General features: G+C 42.5%; 1 protein-coding gene across 7 annotated transcripts in view; it reads right to left on the minus strand.

Moving 5' to 3' along the window:
• The window catches only part of MAD1L1 (mitotic arrest deficient 1 like 1), a 502,922-nt gene that overhangs the window by 472,321 nt on the left and 13,246 nt on the right, over positions 1–17,355 (minus strand). For 6 of the 7 annotated variants that reach the window (XM_039492582.1, XM_039492583.1, XM_039492584.1 and 3 more), the window contains exons 7-9: positions 16,955–17,085; positions 15,386–15,500; positions 14,321–14,382 (exon numbers count right to left, since the gene is read on the minus strand). In XM_039492582.1, coding sequence (XP_039348516.1) covers positions 14,321–14,382; positions 15,386–15,500; positions 16,955–17,085 — 308 coding nt within the window. The remainder of the gene's footprint in view (positions 1–14,320; positions 14,383–15,385; positions 15,501–16,954; positions 17,086–17,355) is intronic. The other variant, XM_039492585.1, reaches the window with a different exon arrangement.

Raw genomic sequence — 17,355 nt, forward strand, 5'->3', positions numbered from 1 at the left:
CGGCTTTAAAGAACAGAATACGTGTCATGCTCCACCAACACCATCCGGCATAACCATGTCCAACTGGCATTTGCAGGAGTAATTTTTTACACCTATGTTAAAAACAGTTCTCTATCATGAAGACTTTTACGTGCTGCACATTGTAACATGGGGGAGGGGAGAGTACATGGGCAGTGTAGTTCAAAAGTGAAATATGAGACACACTTAAATGGAAATGGAAGGTTAAAATTATACATGAGCTAGCGACTTAAGCAGTTATTGTGTTTGTGGAAATGTCAAAATGAAAGGCTGAATAAAAATAAAGTCTGGGCATTTGAGCCTTCTGACAGCAGCACACCATCCCCTTGCTGATTAGTCTCTGCTATTTAAATGATAATTTCACTTTAGTTACATTAAGCCAGTACTGTTGCATTAAAGTGGCTTTTTTTAAAAGGTCTGTGCTTTGGAAATCTTTTCTTTCACAGCAGAGTGAGCACCAGAGTTCAAGCTATTTACATAATACAAGGGTCACCACACTCTCAAAAGAGAAAAAGCTACTTTCACCCAACTGCTTTTCTAACGCCTCTCAACGCCACTTGCAAGAAATACAGCAGCAATGGGCAATGATGTGTCTGATGCACTGGTTCCCTTCCAGGGGTGGAAAATGGGGATTTTGGTACTCAGAGAGGATCCGCTATAGAAGAGACAACATGCGCACACATGCTTCTATTCTTAATAGAGGAAAAGTTTGTCCAACATCTGATTAGGGCACTTCAGACCTGATCTACAACATTCTGATTTTACACACCTAGGAGCAGAGGCATTCGTTGGGGTCAAATAGTGCTGTATTTGATTATGTGGACCAATGCCCATGAGGGACTAGGAGAGACCAAACTCTTTCATTTGTGAACTCCAGCAAAAATTTGAAGCCAGACCTCCAGAGATGAAATGCTAATAAATGAATCCACTAGGCCATCTAATCACCCTTTGGCATAATGCTTTCCAAAATTTCATTCTGACGACTATGAAAACAAGAGACTTTAGGTTTCGATCTGCCTGAGTGACTTTTTTTTCCTTCAAAAGCCAAAGGCATCCCACAAAGAACAGCTAAATTCTAAGCTACCAGTGACAAAGCGAAGAATGATGTGATTTCTAGCAGAGATGACGGTCTGGCTAAGATGGAAAAGGCTTGGAGCAATCCTCCAGCAGATGCAGCACGTCGCATTCTGTACATGATGGCTACCTCCAAAATCTCTCCATATTTAGAATGGTGGCCTCAGCGGAAAGGGCAGAACCACAATTAGACAACTGCAAGTTTCAGGAGGGAATTAATTCTATCTGATAGAGCTAGAGACAACTGCCTACCTTAGAGCTGCCCAAAGATTTCTGTCTCACAAAGTTCCTCCAGTTCAACTCCAACTCTTCAGTCTCCTCCTGACCCCAACCTGAATCAGAGCAGGGGGCAGTCCTGATTTTTTAAGTGCAGGTAACTTCACTCCATCAGTGGGACCTCCCACTCCTGGTGCATTTCTGTTTAAAATGGCATCCTCCATGGAGTGTGACTTCAGATGTACACTGCATGGGAGGTCAACAGTGTGAGAACACCATTCCCATATATTCCCATCCCACTACCTTACAATGTGGAAGAGCATGAGCACTGCAGGTCAAGACTGAGTTGCACTGGCAGAATTTTGCAACAAACATTTGCACAGCACGTATCACTGTACAGAGGGCTAGCAAAAGTCCCCATCTATTTTGAGAGTTTTTGTGAGGATTTTTCTGGCCTCTGCATAGCATGAATTTCACCACTGTGCTCAGCTTGTATCATTTTACTTTTAGTGAATGACAAAACATTTGATGATAAGTTTTGCTACTTTTAGAAGTGCACAAATACTATCACCATCATCATTCCCATAACCGCATTGGTCACTGGGGAACCATCACTGATGAGCAACCAACCAATTGTCTCCACCCCTGACAACTGCGTGTCAGTGCTTGAGTCTCAGGGAAGTCCATTCCTGTCCACTCTTATGTTGTCAATCCATCTCTTCATCTGTCTATCTCCTCTTCCCCGTACTGTCCCTGGGAGGATGATCTTGGATAGGCCAGATGATCTTGTTACATGGCTACACCATTTCAGCTTGCACTTCTTCACGGTCATCAGGAGGTCTTTATATGACCCAGCACATTGGGTGACGATGTTGTGGACCTCTTCATTAGTGACATGCTCGAAGTAGGAGATGCCCAGGATTTTACAGAAGTATCTCATCTCTACTACTTGTATTTTCCGTTCAAGTTCTCCTGTAAGGGTCCATATCTCGTACGCATACAGAAAAATGGAGATGACCAATGCGTGCAGCAGTTTCAGATTGGATTCCAGGGAGATGTTCTTATTCCTCCAAATTGGCTTTAGCTTTGCTACTGCTGCTGTTTGCACAGTTCTGGCCAGAATTTCTGCCTTGGATCCTTCATCAGTGATAACTGCTCCCAAATACTTGAACTGTTTCACTGTCTCCAGCTGATCCAGTCACTTTTTTTGTCATAAGCTTGGTTTTCTCTGTACTGATTTCTATGCCGAATTTTGCAGAGGTTTCATCCAATCATTTCACAAGGTTGGCAAGTTCATCTTCGCTGCTTGCCAGGCCACCAATGTCATTAGCAAATCAAAGATTTGAGATCGTTCGCCCCCCAGTGCTGACTGTGCATATGCGATCTTCTAGGGCATCAGTCATTATGCGCTCCAAGTAGATGTTGAACAGTGTGGGCGAAAGAAGGCAGCCTTGCCAGACTCTAACACTGGTGCGAAACCACTCTCCTATTGTGCCATTGACAAGAACTGCACTGCTGGCCTTGGGATACAGTTGTTTAATGGTAAGAATAAGCTTATGGCCAACATTATACTTCTTAATGGCTGCCCAGAGAGCTTCACGCCATACTCAGTCAAATGCCTTCTTGAAGTCAATAAAGACGTGGTAGATGTCCTGCTGATGCTGTAAGTACTTCTCACATAGGACACGAAGGTTGAAAAGCTGTTCTGTGGTACTTCTTCCAGCACGAAAGCCAGGCTGTTCTTCAGCGATGATATTCCCCACTTGTGGCTTCAATCTGTTCAATATGACTTTCCATATGACTTTGCTGGGATGGCTAATTAAGCTTATGGTCCGGTAATTTTGACACAATTGCAGGTTGCCTTCCTTTGGCAGAGTGATGATTAGTGACTGTGTCCACGTGGAGGGCCACTCACTGGTCTGCCAGATCTTGTTGCAGATCTTGGTGAGTACATCTATTACTATTTCTCCTCTGAATTTCATCTATTCGGCTGGGATGTTGTCAATACCTGTAGCCTTTCCATTCTTGAGTGACTTCACAGCTGTCTCCACTTCTTCACGTGGTATTGGAAAGTCACCCTCCTCTGTTGAATCTGGGCTAAGACACTAGGATCTCCATTTGTCTGGTGGTTGTATAGATCAGAACAGTAGTTTGTCCACCTATTGATGATGTTCCTTTCTTCTGTAAGACTGCTCCCTTCTTTGTCTTGAATTGCGTTAGCTTTGGTCCATCTTTCCTTCAGATCTTTTACAACCTGGAAGGCTCGTTCGCTATTTTTATTATTGATGCACTCTTCAATTTTAGAGCACTGTTTTTCAATCCATATCTCATTGGCCACCTTCATTCCTTTCTTGATCTTTCTGCCAATCGCTCTGTATTTATCAGCTCCCTCAGTGCTGTTCTTGTCTCTCAAGTTCTCTTCTAATATCACACATTTGTAATATTTCATTTGTTACCCATGGTTTTGTCTTAAGATGTTTACCAAGGATGTCCATTGCTGCCTCATTCATTACAGCTTTGAAATTGTTCATCATTGTTTCTACGTCTTCCTCTAGAGCAAGCAGCAGGGCAAATTTTCCACCGATCATTGCTTGGAATGACTCTGCAATGTTTCGGTCTCTGAGTCTTTCTAAGTCAAACTTGGTTCTGGTGAACTTTGGCCTGATGATTTTCCTTAGCCACAGCCAAAAATTTAGCATCACAAGGTTGTGATCATTTCCAATGTCAGCACCAGGAAGATCCTTGTTTTAGATCTGTTAATCCCAGAATTAAAATGGTTTTGCACCATGATGTAGTCGATCTGGCTGTGATGTAGACCATTAGGTGCGTGCCACATTGATCATCTGGATGCTTTATGCGCTCCTAATGCGTTTACAGGAACCAGATTGTTATAGCTGGCAAACTCCAAAAGTCTCAATCCTCTCTCATTGGTTACTGCATTATAGAAGGGACCACAATAACCTCGCCAATCTGCCTGTGCGTCAGTATTTGCTTTAGCATTCCAATCTCCCTGTACAATCAGGATATCTTTCTTGTGTACCTTATCAATGATGTCTTGGAACTGATTGTAAAAATCTTCAATTTGCTCATCATTGTAGTCTGTTGAAGGGGCATAGACTTGAACCATTGTGATTTTAAACGGTACTGCCTTTAGACGGATGGAAATAAGCCTGATGGATATCGGGCAGCATCCTAATACTGAATTATTGATATCTTTATGCACAAGAAATCCTATGCCATTGACATGTTTGTCCTCTCCACTGTAATAGAGTACATGGCCTTCTTCCATTAATAGGAGGTGGCAGGTGTATCTGTTCCATTTTGTACATGAGTTCTTTCAACTTCCCTATTTGTCTTACATTCCATGTGGCCATGGTGATGTTATCTCTTCCATGGATCCTCTTTGTTGGGGTTACACAAATAGTATACTTGTCGCATCCGCCCTGGTGGCAGATGGATGGTGTGGTCATTATTAACCCAGGCTATGACCAATCCAGTATGGACATGGTTGACTTGATCAAATGGTGTGTCTCGGGAAAATTTCTAACATGGCGGCACTCATCCCTCTCCAGGCAGCCCCCTTTAGTCTGCTCCTCCTACGACATGCAGAAAGAGCAGAGGGCCTATTCTGTCCCCAAACCCACAGGGGAATACAAATACTATATTTTATAGTTAACCAAAAGTGTGTGTTCATGAGGAGAGAGCATAAAATGCTCATTCCATGGGATTTTTAAGATAAGCCTTTGCAAGTGCAAAGAGGTAACTTAACAAAAATAGTAGTGATAGTTTTTAAATTGTTCCCATACATGTTGTATTTGTTTTTCTTTTCTGTACCCAGGGAATTCCCACTGTGATGCGACAGCTTGTTGTAAGTGGGGAGCCTTGTCAACAGCAGTCAGGCAAGTTACAATATGTTCGCAGATCATAAATTACAATTAATTACGGCTATATTACATGCATTATATGAAGTTTCCACATGCTACACCTGTAGTAACCTGTCTTCTTCCCCAATTAGAGCCATTTAGCTCTAAAACAGAGTGGTCACTATGACGCCAACCAGAGAAAGGAGGTAAAAAAAATATAGATATTGCCATTCAAGATCAGACCAGTGGTCCATTCTCTGACAGTAGTCAGCATCAGATGTCTCCCGAAGAGGTGCATTAATCCCTAAATCCATAATTATGAAATGATCAGCCCCGAGAGGAAGTTTCTTCCTAACACCAAGCAGTTAGAGGTTGGATTAAACATGAGAGTTTATAGCACTTTTGTTAGTTTGGCTAATTAAACTGCAGATGGTCTCATTATCCACATAAACATCTAACCCTGTATTGAATCATGCAAAACTCTTGGTCTCAATATTCTGTGGCAATGAATTCCACAAATTAATTACACATTAATTACACATTTCCGCTTATCAATTTTCAATTTAGCTCTTCAGTTTCACTGAACTTCCCCTTGTTCTAGTTTTATGATATCCGTGTGGAATTCCTCCATCTTTTTACCTTGATTATCCTTAAACGGTCAGGGATAAAACCCCATGCTCTGAATGTCCCTAGCCTCTGTTGCCTGAAGCTGGAAGTGGAGGACAGGGGATGTATCATTTGATGATTGATTGTTCTGTTCAGTCCCTTTGAAGCACCTGGCATTGGCCACTGTCAGAAGAGGGGAGACTGGGCTAGATGGACTATTGGTCTGACCCAGCATAGCCATTCTTACGTTCTTCATTTTGTCTCAGAAAATTTTGCCATTTCATTGTTCATCCCTTTTTCCAAACTATGAATATATTAAACACTCCCTGACCTAGTACAATAACCTACTGTTAAATTTTTCACCATGTAACAAAGTTGACTGTTTATTCCTATTCTTTGTCTTTTGTCTCTTGACCAGTTTCTGAGCCACAAAATACATAGTTTCATGACAATACTTGTTGTGAAGGACCTTGACAAAAGCTTTCTAGGTCTCTTTATTTATTAATTTGATGACATAAAATATTCTAATAGATTGGGGAAGCACAATTTTCCTTTACAGAAACCTTCTTCTTTCTATCATACATTAATGTAAGTACTATTCTTAAACCTACTGTTTCAATCGGTCTGTGATGTCCAGGATCACCCCCTACACTTTCTTTAAAAACAAACACCATGGCTGCATTCCACCCCCTTCAGTACAGTTGATTATAATGAGGTTGTTGCGTAGTGGTTAGAAAGGAGGGACACTGTTGGACCATATTCTCAGATTGACAATGATTTTTCGTCCAAAACTAGAGTACAAACAAGATGCCACAGTATTTTACATAAATATTATACACAAAATATTATCTACAATTTGTCCAAAGGCAAAAAAGCACCAATAAACCCATATTACAGTTTAATACTCCACCTAGTACATTAAATACAGAAATAGAGTGGGATTTTCCTGATTAAATTACAAAAATATTGCACAGATTATTTCTGAAGACAACATATAACCACAGGTGCTAGGCAGTTAGGGGGAGAGAATAGCCAGATACTGTGGAGTTTGGATCAGTCACTAGAGGTAGCTGGCTTCCCAATCACCCATAAATGGCAAGAGCATAAATGGCAAGAGCCATAACTTGAAGCCAAATGGCAAGAAGATTAGGTAGACAGCACCACTAAGTGCACCTCTGGCTCAGCTGCTATCGGAGCTCAGCCAACAGGCAAGGTGGGCTGCCATTGAAATGCCACTAATCTGTGCCCACTATTAAACTGGCAGTGCAGTGGGAGTATGTTTGAGTAATTCCAGGGTCAACTGCTACAATCCTGATTTGCTAGGCAGAACATGATGGCATCCAGCTTTAGCAAAGTCATCACATTAGCATAATGCTACAGAAAATTTATTTATTTTTACTGGAAGTCACTTATTTTAGATGGACATTCATAGAAAGGTAGATTACTGCCTTGTGGGAGAGGAGGAGATTATGAAACTTCATTCGTGGTTGCAAAGTACATTCAGAGCTTTGGATGGAAGAAAATTTAGTATTGCCTAGTGTAATTACCAGGATTTAAAGCAAAAGATACTCCCATGCTCTCCTCCCTCCCTTACACTGCAAAAGAAACTCTAATCCACAATCAAGAAATCAGAAATCAAGAAACATGATTCCCTATACCTGCCCCCGCCACAACCCTGCTACAAAAGGGTAACCTGGCTAAAAGGAATTCCGGTATTCAGTACTGCACCTGTGTAATTACGAATTACAACTGTGCTAGCCAGTGTACTAAATAGAGACACCTGCCACTTAATTAGCTCCTTTCTTAGAGGAAAATGCACACACCCACACACTTGCTCCTCTCCTTAATTGGTTTCAGACATTGCAGAAAACTAGTCCTCAAGATCTGTCAGCCAGCCAGCACACAGATGTTTCAGGAAGAAAACCAGGTCAGGACTAATAGGTTCACTTCTTTGGCTCTAGATGACAGGTCAGCAGTTTGGTGTCTGCTGCCTGCAGCTGGCAGGCTCCACAGAAAGTGAAAATGCTCCTTAAGCGTTGGCCTGAATTCCTGTCAAATCTGCGCTTCTCTTTATACGCTGGGACACCAAGCAGGCAAAGCAGCCCTAATGTGATATCACTGCAGAAGCTAGCCAACCCTAGTCCAGTGATTTAAAGATCACATGATCTCTCCCTATTGCCTCATTTACTCAGTTAAACCAAGAATTCCTTCAGTACAAGAATAAATCCACTGGTACCCCTTTCATTTAACTCAGAGGGCACCTTCGGCACACTAACAAGGTCATCACTACAGAAAGGGACATTCCAGTCCGAAATGTCTCGTGCAGAGATTGTCACTGCTGAATTAAACACCAGACACTGAGATGGGACGGCTTCAGCCCAAAGCAAATGCAAAGATTAGAAATGATGGGGATAATCAATCCCAAGACCTCCATGGGACATCATGCTCCAATGCTGACTAAGGCCTCCTCCTCCTCCACCTGGCTTTCAGTTTTTAAAAATTAGCTCTTCAACTCACCTGCATTCCTCTCCCTGACACCCTTCATATGTTACTTGTCTTATACTGTAAACACTCTGAGCAAAGACCTGTCTTCCTATGTGCTTGTATAGGACCTAGATCAGGAACCGTCAACCTGCGGCATGCAGCCCATCAGGGTAAGCCCCTGGCGGGCTGGGCCTGTTTACCTTCTGCGTCCACAGGTTCAGCCAATCATGGCTCCCACTGGCCGCGATTCACTGCTCCAGGCCAATGGGGGCTGCGGGAAGCAACACAGGCCGAGGGATGTGCTGGCCGCCCTTCCCGCAGCCCCGACTGGCCTGGAGCCGCAATCGGCCAAACCTGTGAACGCGGCAGGTAAACAAGCCAGCCCGGCCCTCCAAGAGCTTTCCCTGACAGGCCATGTGCCAACAGTTGCTGATCCCTGACCTAGATCAATGGGGCCCAAATTCTGACTGGGACCTCTGAGCATTATCACAGTATATTAAACACCACAACACTTCTAATTTGATACAAATATACTGGCTTCTCTCATACCTCTCTACCCCCAGTTTATCCCTCATCCCCATTTGATGACACAAACAGAGTAGAACCTTCTTCCTATGAAGACAGATAGATATTGCTCCCTCCAGAGTCAGCCAGGCATGGAGATAGAAAGAAGGAAAAGAATCCTGGAGAGCAAAGCAGAACACTCCATTGCCCTCTGATTCCTGGGCTGAGCAGGCAGACTTCTCTCATAGGACAGCAGATCCCATGAAAGGGGGAACCACCAATAAACCTCACAGCAGTACTAATAGCTGTGGGTCAGCCGCAGTTCTGAAACCTAGTTAGCTAGAGAGAAGTTTGTATATGCCTAAACTGTCCCCACTTCATCACTCCAGTCAGTCCTCCAATGTCATCATCCTCCACAGCTTTAAGAGATTCGTTCTACGTACAGATCTGTGTCTGTGCAGATTATCCTACCTGTGGTGCTGCGATTCAGAAATCAGTGCCACCAATTTCAAAATAAAACAGAACACCAGTTCTGCACCAGTTCTCTTCAAAGAAAGATTTCTGGAGTGATCAGAACCCTAGGCTTCCTGTGGCTTCTCATTTGTGGGCACCTCTGCCCCACATCTGACTGTAGGAATCGGCATAATCTTCCAGGAGTCTTTCCAAACACTGTAATCTCCCATCTTTGAGAGCATACATGAGGTCACTTCAGAACTAAGCATACCAGCAACAACAGATGGGAACAGCCTATCTTGAGCTGTACCTCCTTTTTAAAACAAGCCACCTAAAGCACACTACCCTTACTCCAGTGCTGAACTATTGCAACCAGCATTCTGGGATAGATCTGGTGGTGAAAAACACTAAGCTGTGAGTGATTTACAGGTAGCTGAAGACAACAGCAGCTGAACAGAGACAAGACGAGGCAGGTACAAGAAGGAGCTGCCAGATGAGCTATAAACTTATTTAGATTAAAACAGTGGTTTTCAACCTTTTTTTAATTTGCTGACCCCAAGAAATTTCAAATGGAGGTACAGACCACTTTGGAAAACGTAGACATATTCTGCAGACGCAGACTACAGCTTGAAAACCACTGTACTATGATAACTACCACCTTTCGTGGACCCCTTAGACATAGTCAGAGAGTTCCCAGGGGTCCACAGACCACAGGTTGAAAATCACTGGATTAGAAGATTTACAGGGGCAAGGATCTTGTCTGTGTATTTCTCAAGTGCCTCATAGGCTCTGAGCATTATATAAACAAAGAACAATGGGAAGGAAAGAATGGCAGGATGATTAGATTTAAAATAACATTTCCCTCTCAAGGATGATTCTGTGGACATAACAGTGAAGAAGAATAGAACTAGACTGAACAAGTCTGAGAAGACAGAAAGGACAGGGAATCAGGGAGAAAAAGCGGGTTGCTGAGATGGGTGAGAAACTGAGATATGTACTGCACTCTGTCACTGGAGAAACTGTGTGTGGATCTCTGTTCACGTTCAGAATAGCTGCAACAAACAGGAACTCCACTAGACATACACACAGAGAAAGTGATCACACTGGTGTGGTTTTAAAATAGATTTTAAAACATTTGATTTTAACAAGCCAACAACTTTAATTAGACTAATGCCTGACCTTTTTACGGTGCCCAATTGATGTTTGTACAGGAGTCAGAGCATACCACAATGAAGTGAAATCAATGTTTTTCTGATACAACAAGAGAAAGTGTGCCATCTAGCGGGCAGTTCCTCACACTGACATCAAAATTAACTGCATTTCTTTTTTACAAACCTAGAAAGCCTACTCCCTTCCAGGAACACTATTATTCTGCAAAAATAATTTCTTCCCTGATATTTGCAAGGTTTATTTACATTAGAAGGCCTCTCTGAGGTTATGGTGCCCTCTGGCAAAGCAAATATTCACTGAAGTCTATGAAAGTTTTGTACTGGTGCCCCTCACTAAGTCCTTCTCTGAAAATAACCAACCACCCAATCCACCATGATCTGTAAAAATCTACTGTAATCAATGCACCACAGGGAGAGAGTCAGAATAAGAGGAACACACTTTACTGACACAGAACAATAGAATCACAGCTCATTCCTAGCAATCAAGAGTTATAATAGTTTATGTCAGCCAGCCGTGCCTCTTCTAAAGAGAGTAGCCTGTAGAGCAAAATTAAGAGGCTAATACACTTAATACACAGCAAGTAGATTTATTCTGCAGATGAAAACTAATGTTGCAGAAGAACTGCAGATTTGGGATAACTGAAGGCTTAGCATCCCTGAGAGTCCATCACAAAGTAAATATAAAGGGGCACACAAAATTCTGACGGAGTTCCTGCAAACCCAAACTACACCACTCTTTAAGAAACAGAGTCTAGTAAATTGGAAAGTGGACAGCATTAGGACATGAATATAGAGGAATCCATAGTCAAATGCATATGAGGCTGCTGACAACTTCATGATTTGGGTACAAGTGGACTGTAACTGATAGAATGCCATGTGTGACTTTATAATCTGGGTATGGAGGGGAGCAATTTATAAGTCCATCATATTGGTAAACTGTTGAAGTTATGCTGCATTATATATAGTGTATAATTAAAAACAGCATGTTCTGTTCTTACCACCATAAGAGTAGGAAAAACTTTGGAGAGGATGAAAAGGAGCAGTGGAAGGACAACACAAAACAACTGAGGGCTAGGAGACAACGTTAGCCAGTCTTCTATAATTTCTAATGCTTAGGCAAGGGGGAAATCACGCATTTCCAAGAAGATGGAACTGATTCCCATCACCCAGTTGAGATGGTAACAATTCAGAAGTTGTGGTCATTGGACTATGGGACAGGGAGAGCAACCTTTGAGTAAGGTTTATAGTTTTTGCACTTTTCATAGTTTATTTCCACCAAAGTTGCAGCACTGGAAGACAACCACCAAATCTCCCATAAAACTCCCCAAAAAGATAAGCACAGAGATGTTTGGCCTTAACACTCCAAGAAGATGCCCCCTCCCCTTCCAAATAGCATTAGATAAAATTACACACCAAAATCCCTGCTCATAAATTAATCTGACAGGGAACCTGCGGGGACCATGCAATCAGTGAACAAAAGCCATTGCGAGCAGACACAGAAGAGAAGCCCTGGAGGACAGCTGGAGGAAATGAGAAACCATCCTCCCCCAAAAAGCCAGAGGCTGTGCGCTCTTCCCCTGCATTCCATGTATAAATGGAGAAACTAATAAGAAGAGATACAGGGACATAATGCATTCCCTTTCTTCCTGCTTATCTAGTTATTAGCAGACAGACAGCACATTGCACTGGCTCTTTGGGATAACCATCCAACTGTTCCCATTCTCTCCTACTCACTGTCTAGCAATTAACTTTCCTCAAGCTTTCACAAGAGGTACGCTCCAGGAATATGATTGGGACAATGATCTCCCTTTATACTGGTTCTTGTATTCCTGGCTGAAAATGAACATAATTCATGCTGAAAGAAGCCTGGATAAAAAAAACTTGCCCCAATTCCACTTGGTGCAATCACATGCAAAAGGTGATTTTCTTGAGAGCAATTTGTTCTTCTGTACAAAGAAACACCCTTAATACTGCTAAACAATGTGCACAATCAAAAACCTCACTAACACTTTGCATCGAATATTCTGATTTTAAATGAAGAGGTTATCAGACTTCAGCAGGAAGAGTCACTTGGTTCCATTTCCTTCCCACTGTGAAATTACCTCATTAAACCTTTAACAGCTTGAGGTAAGTAAAAGCTTCCATACCACTGTCTGGCAGAGAAAAAGTTTGGTGGGAAGAACTCAGTACTTCACTCTCCTGCAAGTCTGAACATATGCATCCTGAGCAAAGGCAGGAGACAGTCTCAGCAGTGCTACCTACTGATGTGCATTCAGGAAGAGGTAGCTCATCACGTACATTGAACACCACAAAGAATTATGAGAAAACTAAGGGGACATTGCTTGTGAGAGACAATCCTCTTTTACCTAAAGTAGCAGTGTACCCAATATAGAATCCCAAATCCAAACAAGGCTAGGCCCAAATTATGCCATCATTTTGCATGCGCAACTTCCACTGTTTTTGTTTGTTGTGCAGCTGCAATTGATGGGATAAGGACAGGGGCCCGAGTGGGGAAGTTTGATCTGGCGTAAAAGTTGTAGGTCAAGCCTAATTCTTGTCTAAAGCACAGCTCTCAATGCAAGGATGCACAAAGGAAAGCAGTTCTTTTGAGCAAAACACCTCTCTTCCCACCAATAAGCACAATCACACTTGAAACATTTAGAGAGCCACGGCCCTTGCAAAAGTGACACCTGAGTATGGCCCTAATTTCGCAGATTACTCTTCTTGCAAAGCAGCAGCTATTCCTGGGAAGATGCATCATATCCCACTCTTTGGTTACATCACAGACAAATTAGAAGAGCCAGAACTGTGATCTAGTTTAATGCTAAACAATGTCAATCTCTGTATTACAGAATCATAGAATATCAGGGTTGGAAGGGACTTCAGGTGGTCATCTAGTCCAGCCCCCTGCTCAAAGCAGGACCAATCCCAAAACAGATTTTTGCCCCAAATCCTTAAATGGCCCCCTCAAGGACTAAACTCACAACCCTGGGTTTAGCAGACCAATGCTCAAACCACTGAGCCAGCGGTTCTCAAACTGTGGGTCGGGACCCCAAAGTGGACTGTGACTCCATTTAATAGGGTTGCCAGGGCAAGCATTAAGACTTGCTGGAACCCAGGGCTGAAGCTGCAGCCCGAGCTCCAGCACCATCCAGGTGGCGGGGCTCGGGCTGTGGCCCCTTCTCCCGCCATCCAGGGCAGCTGGGCTTGGGCTCTGCTCCCACACCTACCCCACCCCAGGGTCATGTAGTAACTTTGTTGTCAGAAGGGGGTCACAGTGCAATGAAGTTTGAGAACCCCGATCTACACTGTTACACGTCAGCTCGCACTTTGACTAGTGTTACAATCATTTCACTGTCTCTAGAGACATTTTCTCAGCACCAAAAGTGAAAAATGTTTATTACACCTCTACCATCATATAAAACACAGGATAATAAGAGAAAGGGCTGTTAAATTAAGTGGCTACTTTGGAAAATAACACGTCAGGTCAGTCTAATGCAACATTCCTGAGATTTCATTACAGGAATTATACTTACAATAATGCATCACAGGCTCACATAAATGACTTGCTGTACATCTCATGAAACGCTCCACGCTTAATATGGTCACACTAACTCAATTCCTTCTTAATATGAATGTAGTTATATGCAAGATGTCTAGAGAACTACGAGCTGAACCAGCTCCCCACCCACCTCAGTCTCAAATGGATTGGGTCAGGCTGTTAGTCACCAGTTCACAAATTAATCCCCAAAAGATACTGTCTGACAGTATTTAGCGAGGCATAATCATATATGCTGCACAGCAGTGAGAGAGAGGAGTACCAACAGACAAGTTTGAGGACTGATAAGGTGGACAGCCTGACAAGCTTAAGCCATCAAGATCACTAAGAAGTAAAGCAAGTGGAACAGAAGGTTTAACTCCATCAGCACCTACCTGATATTTAAGCCAGTGCTCTCATCTAGTTTTTCCCAGCTTTTCAACTTTCCCAGAAGTTTCTAGGGAGGAGGCAAAAGTAATCAATAAAGAAACCCAAGTGAGCGTTCTTGCATCTCAACTCCTATCGCTGCATTTTCCATTCCTTCCAACTTAGCCTTTTCCACTTTAGTCCTGTGGACTTTATCATCTATGCATGGCCCAGCACTGCTGGAACATCATTCTGTGTACTCAAGACACTATTAGCAGCAGCATTAATCTTCCCAGCCACCACAGTTACATGGCACAATGTACCATTTCTGTGTCATCCATTATCTACCCTTGTGAATTAACCCCCACTGTACTAGATCCTGGTTACTGCGGAGATCAAAGAAATTAAAGTGGTATTCCAAACATGCCAATTCTATACCAGCTGCTGTGCCCATTCTCCTCCCCCACCACAGGGATATGCATCACAACTCTCTATGCTTTCAATCCCAGTACCAGATTGGATAGCCCAAGTCAGATCTAGCCCTTATAATAGCTCTGCACTACAAGAGTTTTCATGACCAGGTAATCATCTTGAAAAATCATTTTACCTTTGATAGAGGGTGGAGAGAAAGGGGTGCTGCTGGTGACAGCAAGACAAAGAAATCAATTGTATTGATACAAGACTGTACGTGGCCCCTTCTACCAGCAGCACTGATCTGAGGGTATGCTATAGGCTCCCATTATGTGTATCATATACCAACACCTCTGGTAAGCACACAGGAACCAAAAGGGCATTCACAGGTGGGGTAAGGTGAAAGGGAGATGCCACAATGAAGATGGGCTGCTACTTGAAGAAGTCTTTAAGATGAACAATGGACAGACTTTTGTTTTTCTCTCACTACGAACACTCCCCTCATATGGGTATTCTACATCTTAGGCTACGTCTTGGGGTTGCGCCAGTATGAACCATGAACCACAGCAATCACTGTCTATACCCTCACTATGCATAGAGGAACTAAAGATCCCTAAAAGCTCACACAAGCAAGAGCAGTAGCCCCAATTCTACTTATACAGCAAGTGTTCTCGGCTTCTCACCTCATTCTCCAATTCAAGGGTCACTAGATCTGCCTGAACCTTCTCATAGCGCTCCAATTTCCTCTGGAGACCTTCCACCTCCTCTCTAAGTAACCCATTGTTTTCCTTCATTTCCCTGAGAAAAAGAGAAAGGGCAAAGCCGTTAAAAAGCCACAACAGCAACTCAATTCTCTTGTGCAAATTCCTGGATACACACACAATTACAGGGAAGCATAAGGCATTGAAAAAGCCATTATGACACTGAGCCAAAGTGGTAACCTTCTATAACCTTTGCTACAAAGTGACTGTTACACAGAAGGCAGCGTTCACTGGACTGAGATTACCCACTTCAAAATGCTCTGAGTTATGTCCAAACATATTAAAATTTCATACCTGCTTTACCGATTGTACAAAAACAGAATTTAAAGTAACACAACAGTCTTGACATTATGATCCAAAGTCAATATGAATGCAGGTCTGGAACTCAGCAAGTAGGGAAACAAGCAAGAGTTAGTGCTCTTGTCCGTTTACAAATACTAAGATTTCTTCAGCCCAGAGTTTATTTTAATATAGGTTTTGTGGGGGTACATTAGTCAGTCCAATGGTGTCAAAAATAAAACCACTAATCTTTCAACGTGCTTCTGTTTCCACTCTACTACGATACATTTCACATTTCCAAACACAGAAAGGACTGCATAGAGGCAATTGGAAAGTTTCCATGATAAATGGTCACTGAATCAAGAGCAAACTCAAAGGAGCCTGCTTAGACTCTAGTCTTCTAAATTGTGGTAAAGGGAAGCTGGCAAGATCAGATACTCATGTACTTCAGACTTTTTGTGCATTTCTTTACACAGAGATTGAAATTAAACTCTCTCATGATAACAGCATATCAAAGTAATACCAGATTACTCCATAACACAGGACAACTGAGTTTCAAAATTCATTAGTACTTTGGAAACCTACAGAACAGATTCTAAAAGAGGCAGCACCCGAGCAATTTATAAACTTCAGCAGCCAGTCTTTCAAAATGATACACTGGCACAAGAATGCCTTCAAAACATTAGTGGAAATGCTGACTGGCTGGTAACAAAATAAGAATTTAAAATCTTTGCCGAGATATTACAGAGATAGACATGTTAGAAATGTCATGAGATTGAAGAGATAGCCCATCACAAATCCCATATAGAAAGGATTTATCATCAGCAAGTATCTTTAGTATCAGATCCCTCTCCAATCTCCTCTTTACTATGCACAACCTTCCCTTTGTTCCAAGCTAGAAGGTAAATATGTCTCACCTTCCAAAATGACCAATCCTCATTACATGATCCCCTCACTCTGTGCAAAAGGAGATTATCCAGAACCCTCCAAATCACAATAACTAGTAACCATTACAACACTGGCTCAACCTTATATACAGTAGATACAGAAGACCTTTAAACTCCCTTCCATGGCATTCTATTTGGAAATTTCCATTCTGTATAATGCAAAGCACCCAAGTCAGAAAATGACAGCTATAGGAGGATGGACCACAGCAGAAGATAGTCATTTTTGACATATGCCCCATATTGAAGGCAGATCTTTCCTTCTCACCTGAAGTAGGCATTATCCTCCCTGAGCTGGAGCAGTTCCCGCTCCATCTTTGGGAATCGGGCCAGCTCTGTTTTCATGTTCTTCACAATTGCAGCATCTTGTTCCTGCAGGGAGAGCTTCTGTTCAAGATCCTGGAAGGCAAGTGATGACATCAGAACAAGACAACAACTGAGTTTAGCTCAGGAAGGCTCAAGAGCTACCTCTCCACTGGACTGCTAAACCTGTCCAAATCCTTTTCTCTCTAGCACTCTCTCTATCTTTACATTAACTCCAACATACATCAGAAATGGGTTCTGCTAACATTTAAAAGGACATCTGCCCTCCCTCTTACACATCAATTCCCTATTTGTCAAGAAGTAATAAGCCAAAGGTCGGCTCTTCTCACCTACCATAAGGTAATA

The sequence above is a fragment of the Mauremys reevesii genome, linkage group 10 (genome assembly GCF_016161935.1).
Source record: "Mauremys reevesii isolate NIE-2019 linkage group 10, ASM1616193v1, whole genome shotgun sequence".
NCBI lineage: Eukaryota > Metazoa > Chordata > Testudines > Geoemydidae > Mauremys > Mauremys reevesii.